The following is a 24344-nucleotide window of genomic DNA, read 5'->3' as shown; positions in this document are numbered from 1 at the left end:
TACTAGTACCACCACTACCACTACTACTACCACCACTACCACTACTAGTACCACCACTACCACTACTACTACCACCACTACCGCTACTACTACCACCACTACCACTACTAGTACCACCACTACCACTACTACTACCACCACTACCACTACTACTACCACCACTACCACTACTAGTACCACCACTACCACTACTACTACCACCACTACCACTACTACTACCACCACTACCACTACTACTACCACCACTACCACTACTAGTACCACCACTACCACTACTACTACCACCACTACCGCTACTACTACCATTACTACCACTACTAGTACCACCCTACCACTACTATCACCATCACTACCACTACTACCACTACTACCACTACTACTACCACCCTATCGCTACTGTTACCACCACTACCACTACTATTACCACTACTACCACCACTACCACCAGTAACACTACCACCTCCCACCACTGCCACCATTACCACCACATGGAACTCAGGATAATTCAAGTTCCTTCCTTGAAGGTCACATTATCAGCGCCAAGAAATTAACAGGAACAATTTCTGTTTGGCCTGTGACTATCACATGAGGAGGTTTGAGATATAAGGTAATCACTCTATTTTCTCTTTTCCATGCGATAAACCGGAACCTAACCTCCAGAAAGATGTTTGTTTATATACACAGATAGGCTTAGGAAGAAATGATAAACTATCAGAAAAGTGAATAATCATGATGATATAGTACACCAGGAACACTTTGTACAGAGGTCAATTCTAAGAACGTAGAATATTTCAGGGTACATTTGCTGAAACTCCCTTTTTCTGTTGTGAGCAGCAGACACTTCACTCCTGCAGTCATATAAGAAGACCACACGAAACACTCGTATAGCAGCAGAGAATATAAGACTGTCGTTACCCTCTCGCTACAAAACTTGTAAACAAGAAATAAATTTTACCGCCAACCAGGCCTTCGTAAGGTATAGTGTGCTGGAGGGTAAGAGTGGGAACACCAGTACAGATGAAGAGAGAGAGAGAGAGAGAGAGAGAGAGAGAGAGAGAGAGAGAGAGAGGGGGAGAGAGAGAGAGAGAGAGAGAGAGAGAGAGAGAGAGAGAGAGAGAGAGAGAGAGAGAGAGAGAGAGAGAGAGAGAGAGAGAGGAAGAAAATACTGTGGGAAACAAAAGGTACACCTGAGTTAGATGAAGATACAAACATACACCATGAAACTGAAGATCAAAAGTCATTGCATTGACCCGGAGATGAAACGAAATGAGACGAGGAAAACAATGAGGTAAGTAGTAAACAAAGGCAAGGCAAAACGGAGAGTCAGTCGAAGGAAGAAGTAGACGGAAAAGAGAAAATCACCTAAAACCTGAAGTCTGTAGGCAATACAGAAAGAGAAAATGCAAGTTTGGACAACCTGAATAAACACAGGAACAATGCCAGCTTGGCCCCAGACCAGCTGTTGGGTTTGACGACCTCCCAAATCAACGCAAGGTGTACGTAGAGTATATTTCCCTATAATGCTGAAGTCGTCATTCGGAAAGAAAATTAATAAAGATTATACTAACCTCTGATACTGATGGATCATATGATTGTACTAAGGAATTCACACTGCAATGGTCTAATGAGGTCATACAGTTTGGGTCATTGGTCTCGTTAGATTATATTCGTCTGGATGTTCATATCTCATTATGAGTTGACTCACTAGAACAGGGTTGACCTTTAACCTACAGATTTAAAACAGTATGACCATCAAGACCTGACGTAGACAAGTAAGATCCAACAGTTTATCTGTCAGACCCTGAAGACGATATGTAGCTCCACATACTCCGATAATGTGGCCCTAAAAGCGAAAAGTGATACATCCTTGGTGTAGCGGTTAGCGTTCCTGACCGTAGCGCATTCACGGGCAGGGTCAAACGTATAGGTTCGAATCCTAGTTGCAGCAGTCGGTTCAAAGTCAATCCAGCTGTTCATCCACTTATTGGGATTGGTCGATAAAATGGGTACCTGGCTAAGACTAGGGCGTATATATATATATATATATATATATATATATATATATATATATATATATATATATATATATATATATATATATATATATATATATATACACAAAATATATATATATATATATATATATATATATATATACACAAAATCTTTTTCACCTCATCTTTCCACCTCCAATTTGGTCTCCCACTTCTCCTTGTTCCCTCCACCTCCGACACATATATGCTCTTGGTCAATCTTTCCTCACTCATTCTCTCCATGTGCCCAAACCATTTCAAAACACCCTCTTCTGCTCTCTCAACCACGCTCTTTTTATTTCCACACATCTCTCTTACCCTTACGTTACTTACTCGATCAAACCACCTCACACCACACATTGTCCTCAAACATCTCATTTCCAGCACATCCATCCTCCTGCGCACAACTCTATCCATAGCCCACGCCTCGCAACCATACAACATTGTTGGAACCACTATTCCTTCAAACATACCCATTTTTGCTTTCCGAGATAATGTTCTCGACTTCCACACATTCTTCAAGGATCCCAGGATTTTCGCCCCCTCCCCCACCCTATGATCCACTTCCGCTTCCATGGTTCCATCCGCTGCCAGATCCACTCCCAGATATCTAAAACACTTTACTTCCTCCAGTTTATCTCAATTCAAACTTACCTCCCAATTGACTTGACCCTCAACCCTACTGTACCTAATAACCTTGCTCTTATTCACATTTACTCTTAACTTTCTTCTTTCACACACTTTACCAAACTCAGTCACCAGCTTCTGCATTTTCTCACATGAATCAGCCACCAGCGCTGTATCATCAGCGAACAACAACTGACTCACTTCCCAAGCTCTCTCATCCCCAACAGATATATATATATATATATATATATATATATATATATATATATATATATATATATATATATATATATATATATATATATATATATATATATATATGTATATATATATATATATATATATATATATATATATATATAATATATATATATATATATATATATATATATATATATATATATATATATATATATATATATAGATAGATAGATAGATAGATAGATAGATAGATAGATAGATAGATAGATAGATAGATATAATACCTGGATGGAGAGATGTCATGTTTTGGGGTGCCTGTCTGGTTCTGAAGACGAATTATAATACCACATAGTCTACATATCAGGTTATAAGTGGAAGCAATAAAACAGCATGATCCACATGTCAGGGGCTGAGAGAGAGATGTGATACCACATATACCTGAGGGCGAGAAATAAAATCTTTGTGTCATTAAAAGATCCTACAGAGTCCCATTTAATAATTCATTTAGACAAATTCTCTCGCACAAGATTTTTTGAGTTTTAGAGGGGCTTTGCTCCCGAGGGTGCTACAACCTCACAGGAGTAGTGGAGTAAGTCCAGGGGATGTAGCAGTCCTCACGAATCAGGAGAGGAAACCAAATAAACCTGAAAATGATGGAAAACTTTCTCTTGGTTTTTAGAAGCGGAGATCTAGCAGTAACGAAGGATGATCTGATAATCTATTCCAGTGAGACTCACACTCATTTTGTTGCTATGTATTTTCTAATGAAAATAAGAATAACGTTGTTTACAATATATGTAGTATTTCAAGAATATATTGGTCGAGTGTGAGGATGATTGAGACTAGATGATGAGGCATATGAGATTGTCTTAAACATAGTTAGACCAGTGTTGTTTGTGGTGTGCATTACTACTGTGGCGATAGAATGTTTGGTGAAGATGTGTATTAGTAGACTGCAATGGCTTAGAGTGATTTGAGTGAGTTTATAGAGAGTTTATGAACTGAAGTGTGATGTGACTGATATGGTAAACTATGTAAAGTATGTACAGGTTAAAGTGTGTTATTAGTGTTTTGATTATTTGAATTGTCTTGCCAGTAGTGATCATTAAGAAGTGATCTTCACTATATGACGACTATATGATAACTGTGTGATTACCGAGATTATATTGCTATATTGTATGATTGCTGAAAGTGCGTCAGATGTGTGACGAATGAAAATATCTTACTGACGCGTTTGGTGATTTACAGTGCGTGCTGGCTGTGTGAGAAGAGTGATCATGTTGACACAATATGGCTGCTAAGAGTGTGTTGATAGGGTGTGTGACTGGTGCGTAATGGAACGATAGTTAAGTAGTTGAAGCAGAATGGAACACCTACCAATATATTGGAAAAAGTGTGTGATGATAGAGTGCGTGTATGGTGATAAGGTGCGTGTGTCATATATGAGAAAAGTGAAATACCAAGGTGTGAGTCTAATCAGTGACCCAAAAGGCAGGAAGATTATATTATACTAAAACGTTCTCTTCTGTTCTGTTCTGCCGAACTTACTCTATTCAGGAAATCAGACAGCCGTTACCGGTTACATAGCCTAAAGAATATACCCCATCGACTGGCTATATATCTTCGCTTCTCATATGATATTAAAAACAATCATTTTCCTTCAGAAATGACTGTTTTCTTTCATTGGCAAAATCCATCATACGTTCCCAGAAAATGTTAACTGAAATTTGATCACTGCGCTTACTTTGCCTTGGATATTGTGTGGCGGTTACATGGGCACTACATGAACAAGAAATTTTTTGTACTTACTGTACTTATACATACCTTGGGGGACAAACACATACTCATGTACATACACACAAACTAGAGAAAGGGAGTAAAGGAGGAGTTTAAAACAGTTCGCAGACCAACCTGCTGAACTGAAGATAAGAAACTGTGAAACTATACCTGAGCTTCACAGACCCACCTGCTGTACTGGATATTAAAACCGCAGCACAATCTTGAGGGGGATGGAGTTTGTTCAGATGGTGCTACAGATCATGAGGCAGACAGAGGTAGATGAACCACCTCCCCAGAATTTCTTTAGTTATTTCTTATTTCTTTATCATTCTATATTCCTTGACCATTTTCTTTTTCATTTAAGGTCGTACTTGGATGAGGTCTTTCGTCCGAGATCGGAACATTAACGTAAAAAGAAGAAAATAAATAATCGTATAGCAGACTCAGCCGTTCCCAGAGCCTCTCACACCTGCCCAAATTCATCTTCCTTTCATAACAAAAATTAATCTTTACACTGAAGAAAGGCTCAGCTTTCTCAGTTTCTGGAAAAAATGAAAAATTCTAAGCTTTCTTTTCTTTCCTGGACTCATTACGGTTTACCATTGTCCTTTTTTTTCATATTTGATTTTGATGGTTTTCAGCTGTCAACTCTAAGCTGTTGGAACTCCTACCTGTTACAGCAACTTTCTCCTATCATAACCTTCTTTGTAATGAATACCGCTATTACTATTGCGAGATACTGTTACATTCTCAGGATGATTAAGTCAGAAATTCTAACAGTTATTTTCCTGGTTCCAGATCCAGTGTGCCTCTTGCGGTTTTAACACTCGTGCCTGTTTCAGACACACAATGTTGTAGAGAATCTGATATTGTTTTTTCCAATTTGATATTTTCTGAGACGCACCATGGTTGTTGAGTCATGGGTACTTTGTTACTTTGCAGGAGATCCAGTATGGTTGGCAGCTGAGACCTGGTAGTATGGTTGGCAGCTGAGACCTGGTAGTATGGTTGGTTGGTGAGACCTGGTAGTATGGAGTGGCTGTGTTTCACGGCCCTGCTGGGGCTGTGGATAGCAGTTGGGTGGAGGGAGGCGGACGGTGAGCAGGTCACCAACACCGCCTGCCCCAGGTGGGAGGACAACCCATGGTGCCCTTGCTACCACTTCGATGATGGCGTCTTCCTGGAATGTCCTATGGTATCCCTGGCCACGGTGGCCAAGGTCTTGGGACTCATCAAGCGTCCGGTTAAATCCCTTAGCATCTATGACCTCGACACCAACGTGACCGTTTTAACGCCTGGACTCTTCAGCCAGAGTGCTGGAGTTTCCATTCTCCAGATTTCACATTCAAACCTTCAGAATATTGTGGAGGGAAGCTTTCGAGGTCTGGAAAACTCCCTGCAGAGCCTGACCATCATGCACAGTCAGCTTTCTGCCGTCCCCCAGGCGTCGCTGCAGAAGCTTTCCAGGCTAAGGTCCTTAGACCTGGAAGCTAATAACATCACCGAATTACAAAGCTATAGTTTTTTCAACATGAATCTATTAACTCTTAACCTTAAAGGCAATGGCATAAAGTTAATATCAGAATATGCTTTCGATGGCCTCGAAGAGAGTCTAGAGGAACTCAATATCATGAACAACAAACTCAAGCAGCTTCCCATACCTGCCCTACGGCGGCTCAGTAAACTGCGCACGCTGAAGGCCACTTGGAATCACATCTCGGACGTAGTGAGTGACGGGTACTCCCGCTTGCCGGCGCTCCACGTTCTAGACCTGAGCAGCAACCAGTTCACAGAACTGACCAGTAGGAGTCTGGCCACCATGCCGGCTCTCGTTTCCCTCTCAGTGTACATGAATGACATTTCTGAAATTGCAGGCGATACTTTCATACAGAACTCTGGTCTCCAGACGCTGTATCTCAGCCACAATAACATCATGAGCCTCGCTCCTGAGACGTTCTCCTACACTATGCTCATCAGAGTTATAGACCTCGGCGATAACCACGTCCACTCTGTCAGTAATGGTTTGTTCAGTAATCTTCCTGAATTACAGGAAGTATTTTTATCCAACAACAACATACTGAAAATCTGTAACCACACCTTCGCCAACTCAACCAAGATTTCCGTCCTTTACCTCCAAAACAACGAGATTCATTCGATTGAGAGTGGCGCATTTGCCAACATGGAATTCCTCTTTAACCTTCAGCTCAGTTCAAATAATCTGGAGGAGATTCCCGCTGGGCTTTTCACCGGTACTCGTACTCTAAATTCGCTGAGCCTAGATGACAACAGGATAACATTGCTGGAAGACAGGACCTTCGCCCACCTCTCAGAGCTACGTGAGCTGAGATTACAAAACAACAGACTGTCCAGGATCAAGAGGGGAGTTTTCTCTCCACTCCCAAACCTTCTTGAACTTCATTTACAAAATAATGTTATTGAGTTTATCGCAAAGGAAGCCTTCTCCGCACTACAGAATCTCCAACACTTGAATTTAGAGGGTAACAAGCTGACGGAATTACCTGACGCCCTGAGTCGGTATCCAGCAAACTTGATAACACTTAACTTATCCAAAAATCAAATTAAGACGATTCACACCGATGCGTTCAGGGGCCAAAATAAGCTTGAAATCTTCTGGTTAAACGACAACAACATTACGACACTGCTGAATATTTTTCTTAGTGATCTATCTTCCTTGCAAGAGCTTTACCTGGAGAACAACCAGATTGAGAACATTCAAGACAAATGCTTCAAGAACATGAAAAAGCTTGAATACTTATCTCTGTCCAATAATAAGATGCAGCATGTCAGTTCTTTGCTTTTCGAAGGTCTATCTTCATTGGAGAAGCTCTTCATTGACAACAATAAGATCATGGACATTGAGCCACAGACTTTCCAGAAACTGAAGAAGCTCACTGACCTTGACCTTTCCAACAACCAGATCTTCGTCATCCGGAGATACATGTTTGAAAGGACGATTCCTCTCAGAACGCTGAACCTCAGGGGCTCTATGATTAACGAGATCGACCCAGACTCCTTCATGGACTTGCTCTACCTGGAAGAGCTCAACCTGAGGCGAAATATGTTAACCCATCTCAACAGATTTTATCTCAACGTGCGGAATGTAAGAAATCTCAATATTGCTGAGAATAAATTTGAGATAATCGAGGAGGACTCTTTGTATGGCCTACCCAATATGGACACTCTAGACATGAGTGGCTGTAACCTTTCTGTACTCCCGCCACACTTGCTGGCTGAAGCATCCGAACTCCGAACTCTCAACCTGGCTAAGAACAATTTCGTGACTCTAACTGCTGCTCTCTTTCAGAAGATGCGAGGCTTGAGAGAGCTTGACCTCTCTCACAATAACCTAACCAACAAGATAATGGCTTCCTTAGAGGGTCTATCTAAGCTTGAGGTTCTGAAACTGAATGGAAATCCCCTGAGAGAGCTAAGTGGGTCTCTCGGTGAGATGCTGGGTCTTCGGGAAATCCTCCTATCAGAGACGAAACTTACGAGAATGGACAACACAGTTTTCACCAAACTAAAACATTTGCTACACCTTGATCTGTCGAATAACAGCTTGTCAGACATTCCTCCTGGAATCTTCGCCAACCTAAGCATAGATAAACTCAGCCTGGCTGATAATCTCTTCACACAGATACCCAATGCCATGTTTTTGGACGGCATGCCTGCCCTACGAGTCCTGAACATGTCCGGTAACCCTCTCCAGCGCGTCACAGGTCCTCTGGTGGCAGGAGGTCCGTCTATGTCAGCTCTTGAAGAGATGGAAGCCACAAGAACCAACCTGACGCTACTAACGAGCCATGATCTCCTGTTGACGCCTAACCTTAGGTCCCTCAACCTCGCTTATGCCTCCATAGTCAAGATCTCCCCCGGTTGCTTCAGGAACCTCACATACCTCACCCACCTCAACCTTGGCTTCAATCGCCTGGAGATCTTACCAAGGGAGAGGCTCAGGGGCCTCAAATCTCTGTCGTACCTCAACTTGACAAACAACAGCTTAAAAAAGCTCGATCAACTGCCTTCTGGGTCACAAGCACTGAAGGTAAGTCTCATGGATAAAGGAAACTCATTTTATAAGGGTAAGTTTTTTATAAGTTAAGGTAAACCAGAGTCAAAGATAAGTTATGCATGAGTCTAGTTTAGTTCAGTTCACTTAAGGTAAGGTGTTCACGGATATGAATGATCCCTGTTCGCTGAAGATGTATTGTTCATAACATCACATGAATACTTCTATGAAGTGAAAGTTAGTCATGACGTATTCTATCACAAAGGACTCCTTTGCATGCCCTTCTTAGCGTGATTTATCAGTTTTTCCATGTTTATACAGTCAAGAGACACTATGAAGACCCAATGAGGACAATACATTAACTCGGAAAATATACCTCAAAGAAAATACCTTTTTTCCAAACAGTATACACCAGCTCTAAACCCTAGAGAACTTGATATTAGTCAAGTAATTACGACAGCTTAACCGTCTGAATACCATCTTAGCCTACTGATCATCAAGTGAACACTATATACCTTCCGGCCGTTCCTTCTGCAGGTGTTGGATGCTTCGGGAAATACCTTGACCGAGCTGATGGAGTCAACCTTCAAGCACGGCGATGGGGTCGAAAAGCTTTTGCTGGGGTCAAACTGGATCACCACCATTCACCCACGAGCCTTCGTCCCACTGAGCAGCCTCAAACACCTGGACCTCTCCCACAACTACCTAGAAGGATTGAACACAGTGGTACTGGAACCTGTGGAGCGAAACCTGGAATCCCTTAGGCTAGGAGGGAATCCCTGGAATTGCGGTTGTGAGGTGAGCGAGTTGTGGTCATGGCTTCAAGACCACCTCTCCTGCGTGCCGTCCCCGGAAGCTCTCGCCTGCGACATGCCAAAGGTGAGCACACAACACCAAGCAGACTACTCTAGTATTTTCCTTATATGAAGTTAAAAGTACCTCCAGTGCTCAGGAAGCCAGCCGCGTCCATTGACCGAGATCATAGGTCTGAAAGTGTGGTTGTGTTTGTGTAAGGGGTGGGCGCTGGGCAGTTGAGGAGTATGCGCTCCTGTGATATGTTGAATTTATATTTGTAATATAGAAGAGGTGAGTGGTGTCCAGAACATAATGAGAGTGTGGTTCATATGTGTCTAGGGAGTGTGGTGGAGTAGAGTTCGAGAAAATAGGGTGAGGAGGAGCAGTTGTTTGTAAAGCACTTTGATGAGATGTTTTGTTGGTGTGCTATTTGCTGGGGATGGTGGAATCTGTGAGTATAGGTTACTGAAGTGTGACAAGGGTAAGTTCTGTCTCCGCATCAAACTTGGTGGATGGTTATGGAAAGACGGGTAGGAAGGGTAAATATCGTTGTATAGAACTGGGGGTCGAGTTTGGTGAGGAGTGACTCTACTGGAAGTAATTAAGTTTCGATATGTACGTAGGTGTTGAGTATTTGTGGTTGATAAGCAGTCCATGACTGGTCTTTGTGCAGTTTGTTAAATTTCTTGTCCCAAGCTGTGGTCAGTGATTTTTACGGGGGACGTTTACTTTGTTTATTGTATTTGTATTGAGTTTGTGATGTAGGAAGTGAAGGTCAAGTGTATGTCGCGTCTGGTACCTTGTATGTTGGGTATTCTTTTACGTGGGAGTGGTTAATCATTCATGATAATAGTATAAAGATTCATGTATGTAATACTTGCATAGTGTTGGGTTACTGAGGTGAGTCTGTAAGATTGTCTGCGCATGAGAGGACCATCCCGCTGGTTTCCGGCGGACAGATTAAGGTCATTTAAAAAATATTATCGAAGGTTAAAGAAAAAATGTTTCATTTAAATTCATCTGTAGAGTTTGAGATTTTGGGAGGTAAAGTCTGCTGAATATCGATCTGCTATGAAATATTTTGTCAGGCTATGTTGGGGAGCGGTATCCAGTGTTTATTGTTTGATGCCATTAGTACTGTAGAGGAGGGGGATTGGGCTGAAGCCATCCAGAATGTGTTGTGTGAGGTTTGTATGGGGTGTGGTTGTGGTATGTGATATCATGCTGACATTTTGAAGACCTGGATATAGGTGATGACGGCGATATGATAGTTGAAAGGTTTCAAGAGTTTCACGATGGCTGTTACATATCAATGTATGTTTGTACGTTTCTGTATGTGTGTTCTCACGTCTGTTTACCTATCAGAGCAATAGCCCATAATGTACGTCACAAAGATGAAGAACGTTTTGTTATAGTAAGTTGACGGTACTGTGTTCATTATCAAATATATAACGTTCGTTCATCACCCAGACTGTAATTTGATGCATTTATGCTAAAGAATCCAACTAAATTTACCATCAGCAGCTCACGAAGAAGTCTGGAAGTTGATGATGTTCACGGTACCTCATCTGCAAAGTTGATCTGCCGTTATTATACCCGAACTCTACTATCAAGAGTAATCATTTTTACAGTCATAATCTGCTTAACTTAATAATTAGCTCATACGTTAGCAGAGGTGTAGTCTGGCAGTTGAAGTCATCGGAAGTATTGACGGCTATAGTGGGCACAGACCTCACAAACGTTGTCAACACTTGGAATAGTCACGTGTGTTTCTCACCCCCTTGCCATCTAACTCATGTGGTCTCCCGGCTGGCTGCCTTTCAGGCGTTGAATGGGCAGTCGTTCCTGCTGATGTCGTCCTCGTCCTTCTGTCCGCAGCCGATCATCTTGCGGGTGGCCATACAGGACATCCAGAGCCAGTCTTTCCTCGTGTCCTGGCAGGCTACCAACTCCTCCGCCGTCTACGGCTTCAAGGTCAGCCTTCAACGTTCAGGGTACACCAAATACTTCCCGGTGTCCGGGGGTCAAGGGTCACTTACAGGTCTCCAGTGTCAGGGCTTAAGGGTCACTCAGTGTCCTCTAGTGTCAGGGGTCAAGGGTCACACAGTACCTCACCATCAGGAGTCCAGTGTTCACTCAGAGTATCATATGATGAGAGTCGGTACATCCTAGCCTTAGTGACGTCACTCTCAATAGTTATATATCCTGATTATCCAAGGTTGGTGGGTGCCTCAGCATCCAGGGCCCGGTAGTAGGGGTACCAAGCCCTTATTGTCAGGGAACATAAACGTCCTGTCATTCTGGAGGACAAGGGCTCTGGTATTAGCCTTGTAAAAGGCTTGGTATCATGGAATGTAAGGCCTTGGTATCGGATATAAAGTCCTTGGTATGAGTATAAAGTATCAGGGATATAAAAGGTCTGGTGTTAGGGTATGTAATAAGTCTGGTATTAGAAGGTATACATAAATTGGTATGAAGTGTCTGGTATCAGATAGCACCAAAGACCAAGAGGGATGAAGACTAGATTTTACCATTATCTTCCTGACATCGATGTCTCCCAGTTTTTCAAAATTTGGACCAGTTTACCGGTGTGCACCGCTTCTGATGTGTGATGATGTGTCTGGTGTTGAACACTTCCTTCACGAGTCATATGTCTCAGGGAATTATATTCAGAGAGATACATAATGGAGGTTAAATCAAAACATGAATCACACCCTAGTATTCAGTGCAATAATAACCTATGTTCTATAATAGAACGCAAATGAGACTGGTTGCACAATAACTAATTAACATTTACATTCTGTGAATTAATTGGATGGGAGAAAAATATAAACGCAACTTAGGATTGACTAGCTGACATATTTAACCCTCCACATAATGGAAATGTTAGAATTAATTCAAGTTTGGCACATATTATGTAGCAAGTTAACCAAACAGATAATATTATCTCCTTGGTAATGATGGTACGATGCTTGAGTACGATGATAAAACCATTAGGTATAGTGGCCTGGCCTTTGACCTGACCTCTAAACGTGAGGTCAATAATCAGATCATCATACTAAAGTGTTGCACTGTCGTTCTCGAGAGTCGCAGCGTCAGATGGCTAACTTGTGATCACAGACAGTAGACATGCAGGCACTGACCAGCCATCTTACATCAGCCCTATTGACCTCACCTGTGTCCTGTGTATCCTGGGTATCTTGGGTATCCTGGGTATCCTGGGTGTCCTGGGTGTCCAGGTGTCCTTCCAGATCACGGCAGGAGATGGACGTGTCCTGGGGGGGTTGAACGCCCGCACTCTCCCGGCTACCCCCCGAACCTACCAGCTTGAGGGCCTCATGCCTGGCACAAGTTACCTGGTGTGTGTACAGGGTCTGACCACCACCCTTAGACCCGTCAGCAGGGCCAGACCCCACACCCACCAGGACGCCATTGGTACACAACATCCACCGGTAAATACCCGTGTTGTACATAACTGTGTCACCCATACTTGTATTGTTTACTTGTGTTGCCCTTTTTTATGTTGACTTTTCTTGTTTTACCATTACGCATATTACCTGTACCTGTGCTTTCCGTAACTATGTTGCCTCCGGAAGTACAAGAGTGAAACTCTAATATGGTTGATAATATATGAAAAAAAAAATCTAGATTTGTAAATCATTCTTTATGCAACTTTGTTTCGCTTATGAATAGAAATCCACATGAAAACGACAAAGACATGACGGCACTGCCCAGTTCACCTGATTCCTAGATTTTTAACACTAAAATTTACAATAAGGACTCCAGAAATGGCAACCATAACACAGGATAAGTTTAGATCAGTTAACCTTAAGCTTATTTCCAACAAGTTTGAAACCTCGTTATATTGTCATGATAAAAGTCTGAAGAAAACAGGAGAATTCCCGAAGTCCGTAAACATTGATAAATCTCTCAAACTTGCAGAAAAATCATTTCACAGGATTAACCCTAAACCTGCCCTTGAGACCAAGAATCTGTTAGTTCTCCCATTTAGTGATAATGTTACTTCAGCTCCCAACTTTCCCAAATTTTTATTGAGAAATTAGCCCTCAGCAATAACACTACTACTAAGAATAGCTTGATAGAAAAAACTTGCCAGAAAACTCTGTAGGTTGTGTTTACAGAATCCCTTGTAAAAACTGTGATATGTTTTATATTAAGCAGACTGTTAACGATCTTTATGTTTGACACGAATGACATAGATAGTGTATAAAAACAGGACAAGAATCAAATGCGTTGTTTGACCTTATTGGTAATAATGACCATTATATTGACTGGAACAATGCTAATTCAGTTATAATCTGTATCTCCTTGACCAAGAGAAATCTCATCAAATCTTCTCTTATTAAATACACCAAAAATTGTATCATGAATATTAGTGAAGGTCCATATAAAGTAGAATCATGAAATTTCATGACAGGCACGGTGCCAGACCCGAAGACTGCATTCCACAAACACTTGTGTACTACCGTCGTCTTACCTCCGTATTTCTTGCTGATAATCATTCAGACTGTATCTCATTCTGATATCTCCCCTGACTATATGATTACAAGATAGTGCACATGGAACACTGTGACTGACTGCAATAAATAGATATATATATATATATATATATATATATATATATATATATATATATATATATATATATATATATATATATATATATATATATATATATATATATATATATATCCGTCAAAGATAGTATTCCACAAATAAAGAAAAGCAGACTTCCAGTGACATTCTGTCAGGTCAGAGATAAAAGATACGCCCATTGCGTAAATTTCAAACCCATAATTCAATTGATATAATCTATAACTAATATGAAATTACCAGTAATTAGGAAACATCAGGCTGGCAATTATAGCATTTGATAACAGACAATGTAATAAAGATTGTTTGGGTAATAAAACTCAGAAAGCCACTCACGGGATCCACAAAGATAAGAAGAAATTATTTACATTTGTCTTTAGATGATATAAACCCTTTATGATGAACGAAATATTCTGAAATGGAGAAACTCTCTGCTGTAAATTTCTTTTGGAATTTGATAAAGTGATTCTACGGCCACTTAGTCAAAGATTGGAGAGATTTACGTATTAAAGTTCCATTCACTTGAATTTATTAATTGTGGTAACATATTTGTTCTATCTTTGACAGAGCTGCTCTCTGATAGTCTCTCTCTAACCTTTCCCTCTCTTCCCCAGCGGGACATGGACACCAAGTGTTCCCGGGTGCGGACTCTGGAGCAGCCTCAGGCTCAGGTCGTGCTCAACAACCGCCTGGCCATCATCATTGGCGTCTCTCTGGGCATCTTTATCTTCGTGGTTGTGGGGGCCGTCATCTGCTGTTGCCAAGTGTGCAAAAAGAAGAGAGAGCCCGTGAAGAGGGAAGCTCCAGCCACACAGGATTACCTCTCTTACAGACATTTCTCCATCCCGGGAAACGACGCTAATTCCTACGAAGGATATACGGCCTGTTAGGAGGAAGCTGTGGATACGCTCGTTGGTCAGAGTGTGTCAGAGGATTTTTACTGGCTTAGATGTACGTCATATGTTTTCTGACTCAACTGTACATCATAGTATGTTGGCCACTCAGATGTGCGTCAGAAAATGTTCACTGGTTCCGATGTGCGTCAGAGGTTGTTTAGTGACTCAGTTAAGCGCCACTGGACGTGTATAGTTCTTTAGCTAAAAAGCGTGTCGAAGAGCGGTTAAAATAATACTTCTATGTGTCAACGGATTTCTGAGAAATAAGAACCTAAAGATGTTTCAAAACTTAAATGATGTGAAACACAGTTCGTGTGGTGTGTGTTGCTCATACTGTCACTGGAGCTCTTGGCAAACATTTTCATAGGACTCGTCCAGATGCAGAGACACTGAGAAGGAACACTGCCAGACATTCTGGAGTCTTCTTACAAAGGAAGGAGTTTAAGACATTTGAGAAAACTAATTACATTTGTGGTCTGAAGGCAGGAATAGACAAATGCTTACATGTATATGTAGAGAGAGAGAGAGAGAGAGAGAGAGAGAGAGAGAGAGAGAGAGAGAGAGAGAGAGAGAGAGAGAGAGAGAGAGAGAGAGAGACGCCTCATCTACAGGCTCTGCTCAGTTCAACACTCCATCATTTAACCATTAACACTGTCATCATCCAACATACATCATTGCCTCTGTCAAGGAGCTTCAGGACGTGACTGACAAATGCCAGCCTGGATCACAGTGAAACTGGCAAGTGATACTCATTGACTGACCAATATGGCATTCATTCTCTCACACAAGTCTTTAGATGAGTGTAGTTTTTATTGGCGAGCATTTACACATATTTACTAATCATGATGTATATATATATATATATATATATATATATATATATATATATATATATATATATATATATATATATATATATATATATATATATATGTGTGTGTCTGATTTTTTATATACATTTATATAGAAATATTATTACTTTATATCTTACTTGTGATCTTGCTTTAAGTTAGTCAAAGTGAATTATAAGGGTTGTCTAAGTGACTCCAGTGTAATTCTGCAACTTGATCTCCGACTAAAGTGAGTATTTAACGAGCCTCTGTGAGAACCTTTGGGTGAGTGCAGGAGAAAAATGTTGATGCAAACACAGTCATAGCTCATATATCCAAGACTGGAGTATATCAGGTTATATCCCTTTTTACGTGTAAGTAAAGTAGATTATATCCCTGAATATGATTAAGTATGCCAGATTAACCATCGGGTATACTGGGGTATACCAGTTTATATCTTTGGGTATACTGAGGTATACTAGATTATACTCCTGGGTATGGTGAGGTATACCAGATTATATCTTTGGGTATGCTGGGGTATACCAGATTATATCCCTAGGTATACTAGGATTTATCAGACTATGTCCCTGGGTGTGCTTGGGTATACCATATTATGGGTGTGAGTGACCTGGCTAAAGGCCTTGTACATAGTTGTATCATAAGCTCGTGTCGTGTGCTGTGGTGAGGACCAAAGACATGGTGAGGAGGGGCTTCCTGTGGTGCTATTGACATGACAAACAGTGACATTATCCACCTCCTTCAGTGTTGTGAGGCTACCGCACGACACCCTCCCTTACTGCTGACGATTCAACTCAGATGATTTATAGCGGAGTGAGCGACAGACCCCAAGGGATGGAGTGATTCATTCTTAGGACAATATTCCTCCACTGCTGTGAGATCAGATGCACAACAGTAGCTTTAAAGTTTGCTTTCGACAGAGTGTTTTTCAGATTGAATTCATCTGTTGTGAATAACTGTCAAAGAAAACAAAGAAATGTATATATATATATATATATATATATATATATATATATATATATATATATATATATATATATATATATATATATATAAAGGTGATGTACAAATGAAGTAATATGTGTAAGGAACCATAAGAAATGAAGACAAGAAAATGTACCAAATTGTTGGAAAAAAGTGATCATAACAAAATGAAAGAACTAACTGGAAACAATGAAAACAAAAAGAAAAACCCAAACAACAATGTAATGTTTAGAACTAAAACTGACCAAGACATGTTATGGTCAGTGACTTGTGTTGGAGCTTCTTGTAAATGAAATGTTGGTTGTCATTCCACTTGTCTATAATCATGTAGTGGTGGAGGCCAACTAACTCCTCTACCAGGATGTGGTAGGTAGGGAGGGGCAACCAATTCCTCCACCAAAATGTGGTGGGGGTTGGGTGAGCCCAACCAACTCTTCTTATACATAAGATACAGAAAAAACAGAGAAAAATAATGTAGATAAGGTAGAAATCAAGAGAAAAAATATGAAGAAAGAAAATTCAAGATAAAGTCTTGAAAAAATGGAACACAAGATTCCCAGAGGACCATGGGTAAGGGGAACACAAGGCTGCTAGAGGACCATGGGTAAGGGGAACACAAGGCTGCCAGAGGACCATGGGTAAGGGGAACACAAGGCTGCTAGAGGACCATGGGTAAGGGGAACACAAGGCTGCCAGAGGACCATGGGTAAGGGGAGTATCAAAAGTCAAGGAGGGAAGCTTGAGAATGAAGATACATGAGGCAACTTCTCGAACATCTCGCGAGAGAAGCCCATCTGCTCTGGCTACGAGGGTCCAAACGAGCAGTTGACTGGAGGCAATTACAGCCCTACTAGCCTCCCTATTCTAATTTGATATCATTTTTACCGCTGGATAATGAGACAGGCGGAAAATGTCAACCAGGTAGCCATTATAACCCTTATGTCCCTACCTCTTATGGCTGAAGAAGAGGCAGTTCTAGGTTACTGGGAAGGTAGTGTACTCTTCTATGCCTGGATAGCGAAAGGTTGAATTATATCCTTGCATCAATGCACTATATGATCGATAATGGCAAAGACTAAAATATATGAGAAATATAAGCATCTGTAGACCTTACGGTTAAAGGTATCGTGGATTCTAATACCTTACATCAAGCACTTCCCACTTGCTCTCGAACATTGTGTTTTCAGGAAATTGTGGAAAGGTATAGCATTATCTTGTAATTGTCAACTCCTGGCCATGTTAACAAGTATACTTCGTGCAACAAAACAAAAATATTGTAAAAAGCTTAACCTCATGTACATAGCATTCCAAACACATGCTTTCCAAACAGCTAAGTGTATATCAACAAATGAAGTGGCGATGCAGTAGAATACAAGTGCAATAGAAAACGGTATGTGTTATCCCTAATTATACTAATCAAACATATTTACATTTATTTCCATCTAATGTCAAACATATTGGAATGCAATTACGTAAATTATCTCCACTCTCAGCAGAATGTCAGGACCATGTTACATGGTCATTGTGTTGATAACGTGTCTTCTGGGCAATATGTTGGAACCGTATGTCTTTGGCAATATGTTGGAACCATCTATCTTCATCACTATGATGGAACCATCTATCTTCATTACTATGATGGAACCATCTATCTTCATCACTATGATAGAACCATCTATCTTCATCACTATGATAGAACCATCTATCTTCATCACTATGATAGAACCATCTATCTTCATCACTATGATAGAACCATCTATCTTCAACACTATGATGGAACCATCTATCTTGACCACTATACTAGACCCATCTATCGATTTGTTTACCAAAGTCGCATACATTACATTTACTTACATTCAGAAGGTCAATACTTTCTGTAAACAATGGTCATGAGAGGTCACTGTTTACGGAAAACCTTTCGTAAAATGGGGAGGTATTATTGATGGAGTACTAGCAGGTGGGAGGTACTGTGAGAGTCAAGCGAGTTGAGTGACTTCCATGAGACAAGTGGTGGATGCCCTTGCAAGAAGACTAGCTGAAAAGTTCTGGTCAGAAACCCGCTTGACTGGAAGCCTATATACGTGTGTTAGTGTTATGGCAAACGAGAGCCCTTCGAGTGATGAACTTAAATGAGTGGATCCTTGAGTCAGGTAATGCATGTAAATCTCAACGAGGAGTTAGAAAATCACGACATTCAAGATTATATTTCAGAATGATTTTTGTATTCATGACGTTAAGACTCTGAATGATCCAGTTTTTTATACACGTTTTTGTAAGGAAACATCGAAATGATCCAATATTCTTTAAGAAGGAGCCAGAAAGCCATCTCATCCGAGGAAAGGAGCAATATCCTTGGCTCTGAACCTGGCGAACCCAGATGATTCTTGTCTGGCTGAACCTTGGAGTGATTCTTGTAAATGGTTCAGATGGTATTTCTGTTCCTCAAGTCTGGCACTACGAAGAGCTTCCACATTTTTTCTCCAAGGTTTGTGGATGACTTAACTTTTAGGGTCATTTTTGCCTTTAGCGTTCACACTGGCACGGTGGTATTAATTTCGAATTACAGAACCATTATGTTGCTTGTATGTTGCTTGTGCATATATATAAATTTCACATTCATTACCTTGTTATCAAATCATTAATCTCATAATCCTGAAATAAATTAGTAATCATCAATTAACTACCATCATTTGTTTATTGAAATAAGTTGTTACAGTTCACAAGAATATTAAGAATGTTGAGACAAACACTATCTTCGTGGATGGTGACTGGATAATTGTCTTAAACATACCGTTTACTTGAAAGTCTCACAGATGTTATAGGTGGTGTCGGAACTGTGAAATGTATACAGTCATAGTATGATAATGCATTATTCTCGTGCTTGAAGAAGCCTGTACGTAAGATGACCAGATATATTTATTGACAATCCAGAAGAAAAGATGAATGTTGGAGAACAAAGTTACATGAGAGTAAGAGCAGTGGAACAGGTGAACGAGCAGGAACATGTCAAAGGAGTTAAGGAATCAGTACGTCGCGAAAAATTCAAGATGGCTCATATATTCAAGATACATTCCTCAACGCCTATAAGTAAACTTATGTAACAAGAGAGAAAACACTGTAAACGGATTTTTTTTATTATTTAATGTCGTGACCATATATATATATATATATATATATATATAAAACCAAGCCAATACAACAGTTGATCACAGGCCACCATGGAAACTACATCCTGTTATTTACTCCAGAGAAAATATGTAAATAAACGCAAGCCATTTAAAAAATATATTGGAAAACGTCTTGAGAAATGCTTCGTGCTCTCTAGTATTGAGAATGTGTAAATAGATATAACCAATATATGAAAAGTCATATAACTGCTTCCCGAGGAGATCGTTCGGCCGAGGCTCCCAGGCCCACGCAGGCCTTGGTTCTGTGTTCACAATAGTCTATCTCGCAGCAAACTGTCTTTAGGATACAAAACACATGTAGCACATATGTGTCCTATGCATCCTAGGATACATAACACATGTAGCACATATGTGTCCTATGCATCCTAGGATACATAACACATGTAGTACATATGTGTCCTATGTATCCTAGGATACATAACACAAATAAACACATGTGTGACCCATGCAGCCTCGTAGAAAATACTGAAAACTTTATTTTTGTGCACGTTAACACCAGGACCTCAAGGTGTCAGAATAATGTTGTTGTTTCTGTCTGTTGCTGTACATTGCTGACTGTTGCAGGTCTGTTGTCCTTTGCAGACTATTGCACACTACTGTTGGCTTATCGAGTGCTGCTCAGGGTTATTGCCAATATAATGAGATACATGTCTATCAGCTACATTAGGAGTATGTAATGTGACTGCAGTCCTTTCTTGGATTTCAGAAGTAGCCGCCATGCCCATACCTCTAGTTATTGTATTTAGTGATATTTTTTGCCCTGTTCTATATCTATTGTTTTGGAATGTTTATCTCTTTATATATCTTTCTTAACCTCATATCGGGCTGGCGACCGGGGCGGAGTGAGAGGGATTGGTTAAAGTTTGGACCTTTTCAAAACTTTCAGAGTCGAGAGGTGCTACTGTTGTCGTCTCCCATGAAGAACATTAGTATTCTTTAATCATGAGCTCAGCAGCTGCTTCCTCCAATAGTATGGCCACCCCGCAAGCATGTCCAGCACTCGATCTTCAAGTTGTGATGTAATAATGATATCAACCATGATACTGTCTACTCCTGCCGGTGGGTATATTACCTTCATGTGGCTGAGGTCTTTTATGACTCTGTTCTCTGTCCTCCTGTGGCCTTCTTTGTACATACTAGAATATAAAGATAACTGATAACCCTGGGTTTTACTGTCTCTTTTTTGTAGGTACTGGACCAAAGATGCGACCTCATGATTATGCGATTATATTATTCTCACGAATATGGTATAAGTAATTCAAGCATATAAGAACTTGATATGATTCTTGGCAATTTTCAACTATCAAGGACGGCCCCTGAAACATTTTGACATTGTTATCCATAAGATAAAACTCAGTGTCAAGATAATCTTTCCAGGTTAAGATAGATATCAGAAGACAACACGAGTGAGTACATGAAGTGTCCACCATAGTCAAGACTGACTGGTCATTATAGTCTCGGGTCGTGTATGGAAGACGACGTGCGTCATGTCTTTCAGACTTACGTCTTTCTTTTTTCTTCACAATCATTCTGTGAATTTTCATCTCCTAGTCCAGGACATGTAAACTATGGACTCAGGACATCTATTTCATGTAAACTATGTAAACACGTAAATTTCAATCCCAGGAAATGTAGACGATATGATTTCAGGAATGTAAACTAAGATGCCAGGATATATATACTGTGAGTCCAGGACACGTAAGCTACGGGTCTAGCACGTGCAAATTGATGAAATTGTAGCCAGCGGGTCTAACCCATAGTATTCTTTTCCTACCAATACTAATGATATAGTTTCAAAGACCATCGATGTTTCCAGTGTAGTTCAAGAAACCACTGACATTGCTATGGTTTCAGAAACCACTGACACTATCAATATGATTTCAGAAACCACGACTTCAAGATGTATAACCTCAGGATGATTACCTCAAGATGTATAACTTTCCTAAGGTTGATGTCTTAGATTATATGCATAAGTACAACATACATGTATGTGCGCGGGTATGAATACTATAACTTGCTTCTAGATATGCGTAGATCCCTTCCATTGCATATATGTAGACAGATTCCTTTCACACACACATAGGAAGACATGCTTACATCGTCTACACTGAGCACAATCATAACCCAACGTACTTGCATATGTGAATACATACACCCGAACACACGTGAAGAAATAAATCCCTCTCACACATACAAGTAAGCACACACACACACAAACACACACACACACACACACACACACACACACACACACACACACACACACAGCCACAGCCACACATCAATATGTGCTGGACAACAATAATATACACAATAAATATAGATTATTTTAGCCGATCCACCATTTCCAGGAAGTACATATTAAGTCATAACCTCAGGAGCAGAGAGAAGGTGGGGTTGCTGACCACTCTCCTTGTAGCCAGTGTGTGCTATGGGTAGTTACTGTTGTGATATGTGCACCATGAACCACAGATATCTTTGATGTGCATTTTCTTCGTTTTCAGTCTTTTACTCTTTACTAGCTACGTCTCTTCGTTGTATATCAACTGACTGTTATATTTCTTTCCTGTATCTCCCTTGATGATGTGATCATTACACGAAAGTGCACTTGGGAACTTATTGTTTTATTACCTGTGGCAAGGACGATATACATCGAAGAAATGAAGCTAGGGCGCCATTTGGTAAACATGCGATTGTCCAAGACAATCTTGGACAATCGCATGTGTGTATGGAAAACAAGCCCTACTGGGCGCGTAGGAATCGAGACCATCGAAATGATTGTCTGCTGAGCTGATTCGCTCGGCCAAGCAGACTGGCTCAGTGGACTATCATTTCGATGGTCTGAGTTAGAGTCTCGCGAGCTCAGTAGTGATTGTATCTATGTAATACGTGTGAACACAATATTCTAAGGTGACATAAATATCCCTTTTTGATTTCCTTTAAATGTATAAAGATACAAGTGTCTTGATGTGCACCTGGCATTGCGTTTACAAATATGGCTGGTGTCTGGAGTCTGGTGTTATGTACAAGAAAGAGACCACTGTACACGTGCAAACAGTATATTTCATACTATTGATGTTCGTTATTCGAATAATGAATTAAAACGAATAAGACTGGAAAACTGATACAGTTCTCTGGTCATCGTTGATTCTATCAGCCAGGAACCAGAACCTCTTCAGGAGATATAAGGAGTAAAAGAATGGTCAAAATACCTGGTAAAACATTTCTTTAAAAAATCACTCAGGATCCGCCTGACTGAGGTAGGATGTTACAATTCTTCTCTTGACGAAGTTCTTGATGAGATATATTGGCTCAGAAGTTCTCTTTGCCGATCAAAGCGAGGTTGGCCTCTCCCATCTCGTTCTAACAAGTAATTTTGATCTTCAGACTTTGCCAATGTCATTACCACAATAGTTAAAGACAGGAGTTCCTGGATATCGTTATAGAAGTGTTCCTGGTCCTTCTGAAGACAAGCCATGGACTTCATGTCTTTGCGCCAGGAGGTCATGCCCAGAAAACGTGTCTTCAGCTGAAGGTTTATGAGCGGAACTATATCTTTCTGAAAAGTATGTCCACTAAAAGCCCCACGATTTACACTTCTTTGACGAAGTGTGCCATAAAAGGTTTGTATTCAGCACTTTTCTCCCTCCACAAAGTGTTTTCCTCAACAGAACCTTAAGTGGCACTTTCCCTCTTTTGACCATTATGATTATCATAGAATAGTAAATTCAGCAACTCTCTTTCATAAAGTGTGCCTTACAAACGGTCACCGACGAATTTTGACCTGTTGTGTACGAAAAGCATTGTCACTAAAAAGTGGAACTTGTTATCATCATCGTAAAGTAGAAAAATCAATTAATGTCTGTGACGTTCATGTCTCTAGAGTTCTGGAACTCGAGTTTCCCAGAGCTATGCCAGTCGGTACTCAGGAGAGAATGGCTCTGCAAGATATCCTCCCTGCTCTCGACGGCTTCCTAAGAGATAGTTCCTCTTTAACCTCTTTATAGGACAGATAATCGAAAGATCTCTAGCCTTGAGCTACGACAAGGCACAAGAATAACCAGTGAATCATTAGAGGTTTCTTAGTTTATGAGATTTTACTACGAGATGAGTTGGTCGAGATCAGATCTAAGTTTTGGACGAGAATAGATGAACTTTTGTGAAGTCCAGATCTTGCCACTAACAGTCGATACCCTTCTCCATTTGCATTGGTGGAAATCCTATACATAACGCCTTTGGCAACCTCCCTTGAATCAGATGGTAAAGTCTCTGTATGACGTGAACGAATTCTTCGCTACGGCTGAATAACTGACTTGATTACATGCGTCGCTACAGGTGATTCAGGAGGAGCA

General features: G+C 40.6%; 1 protein-coding gene across 8 annotated transcripts in view; it reads left to right on the top strand.

The window, feature by feature from the left end:
* LOC139765875 (uncharacterized) overlaps window positions 1-21152 on the top strand; it is a 76732-nt gene extending 55580 nt beyond the window's left edge. For 6 of the 8 annotated variants that reach the window (XM_071693743.1, XM_071693742.1, XM_071693741.1 and 3 more), the window contains 5 exons: window positions 5583-8706; window positions 9208-9549; window positions 11290-11439; window positions 12705-12917; window positions 14694-21152. In XM_071693743.1, the coding sequence (XP_071549844.1) occupies window positions 5671-8706; window positions 9208-9549; window positions 11290-11439; window positions 12705-12917; window positions 14694-14969 (4017 nt within the window). In that variant the 5' untranslated portion in view covers window positions 5583-5670 and the 3' untranslated portion in view covers window positions 14970-21152. The remainder of the gene's footprint in view (window positions 1-5582; window positions 8707-9207; window positions 9550-11289; window positions 11440-12704; window positions 12918-14693) is intronic. The other 2 variants (XR_011716753.1, XR_011716751.1) reach the window with 2 other exon arrangements.
* Window positions 21153-24344: the final 3192 nt, after the last annotated feature.

This window comes from Panulirus ornatus, chromosome 56 (genome assembly GCF_036320965.1).
Source record: "Panulirus ornatus isolate Po-2019 chromosome 56, ASM3632096v1, whole genome shotgun sequence".
Taxonomy (NCBI): Eukaryota; Metazoa; Arthropoda; class Malacostraca; order Decapoda; family Palinuridae; genus Panulirus; species Panulirus ornatus.
Note: the sequence above shows the minus strand (reverse complement) of the source record. Positions and strands in the feature narration are given on the sequence as shown.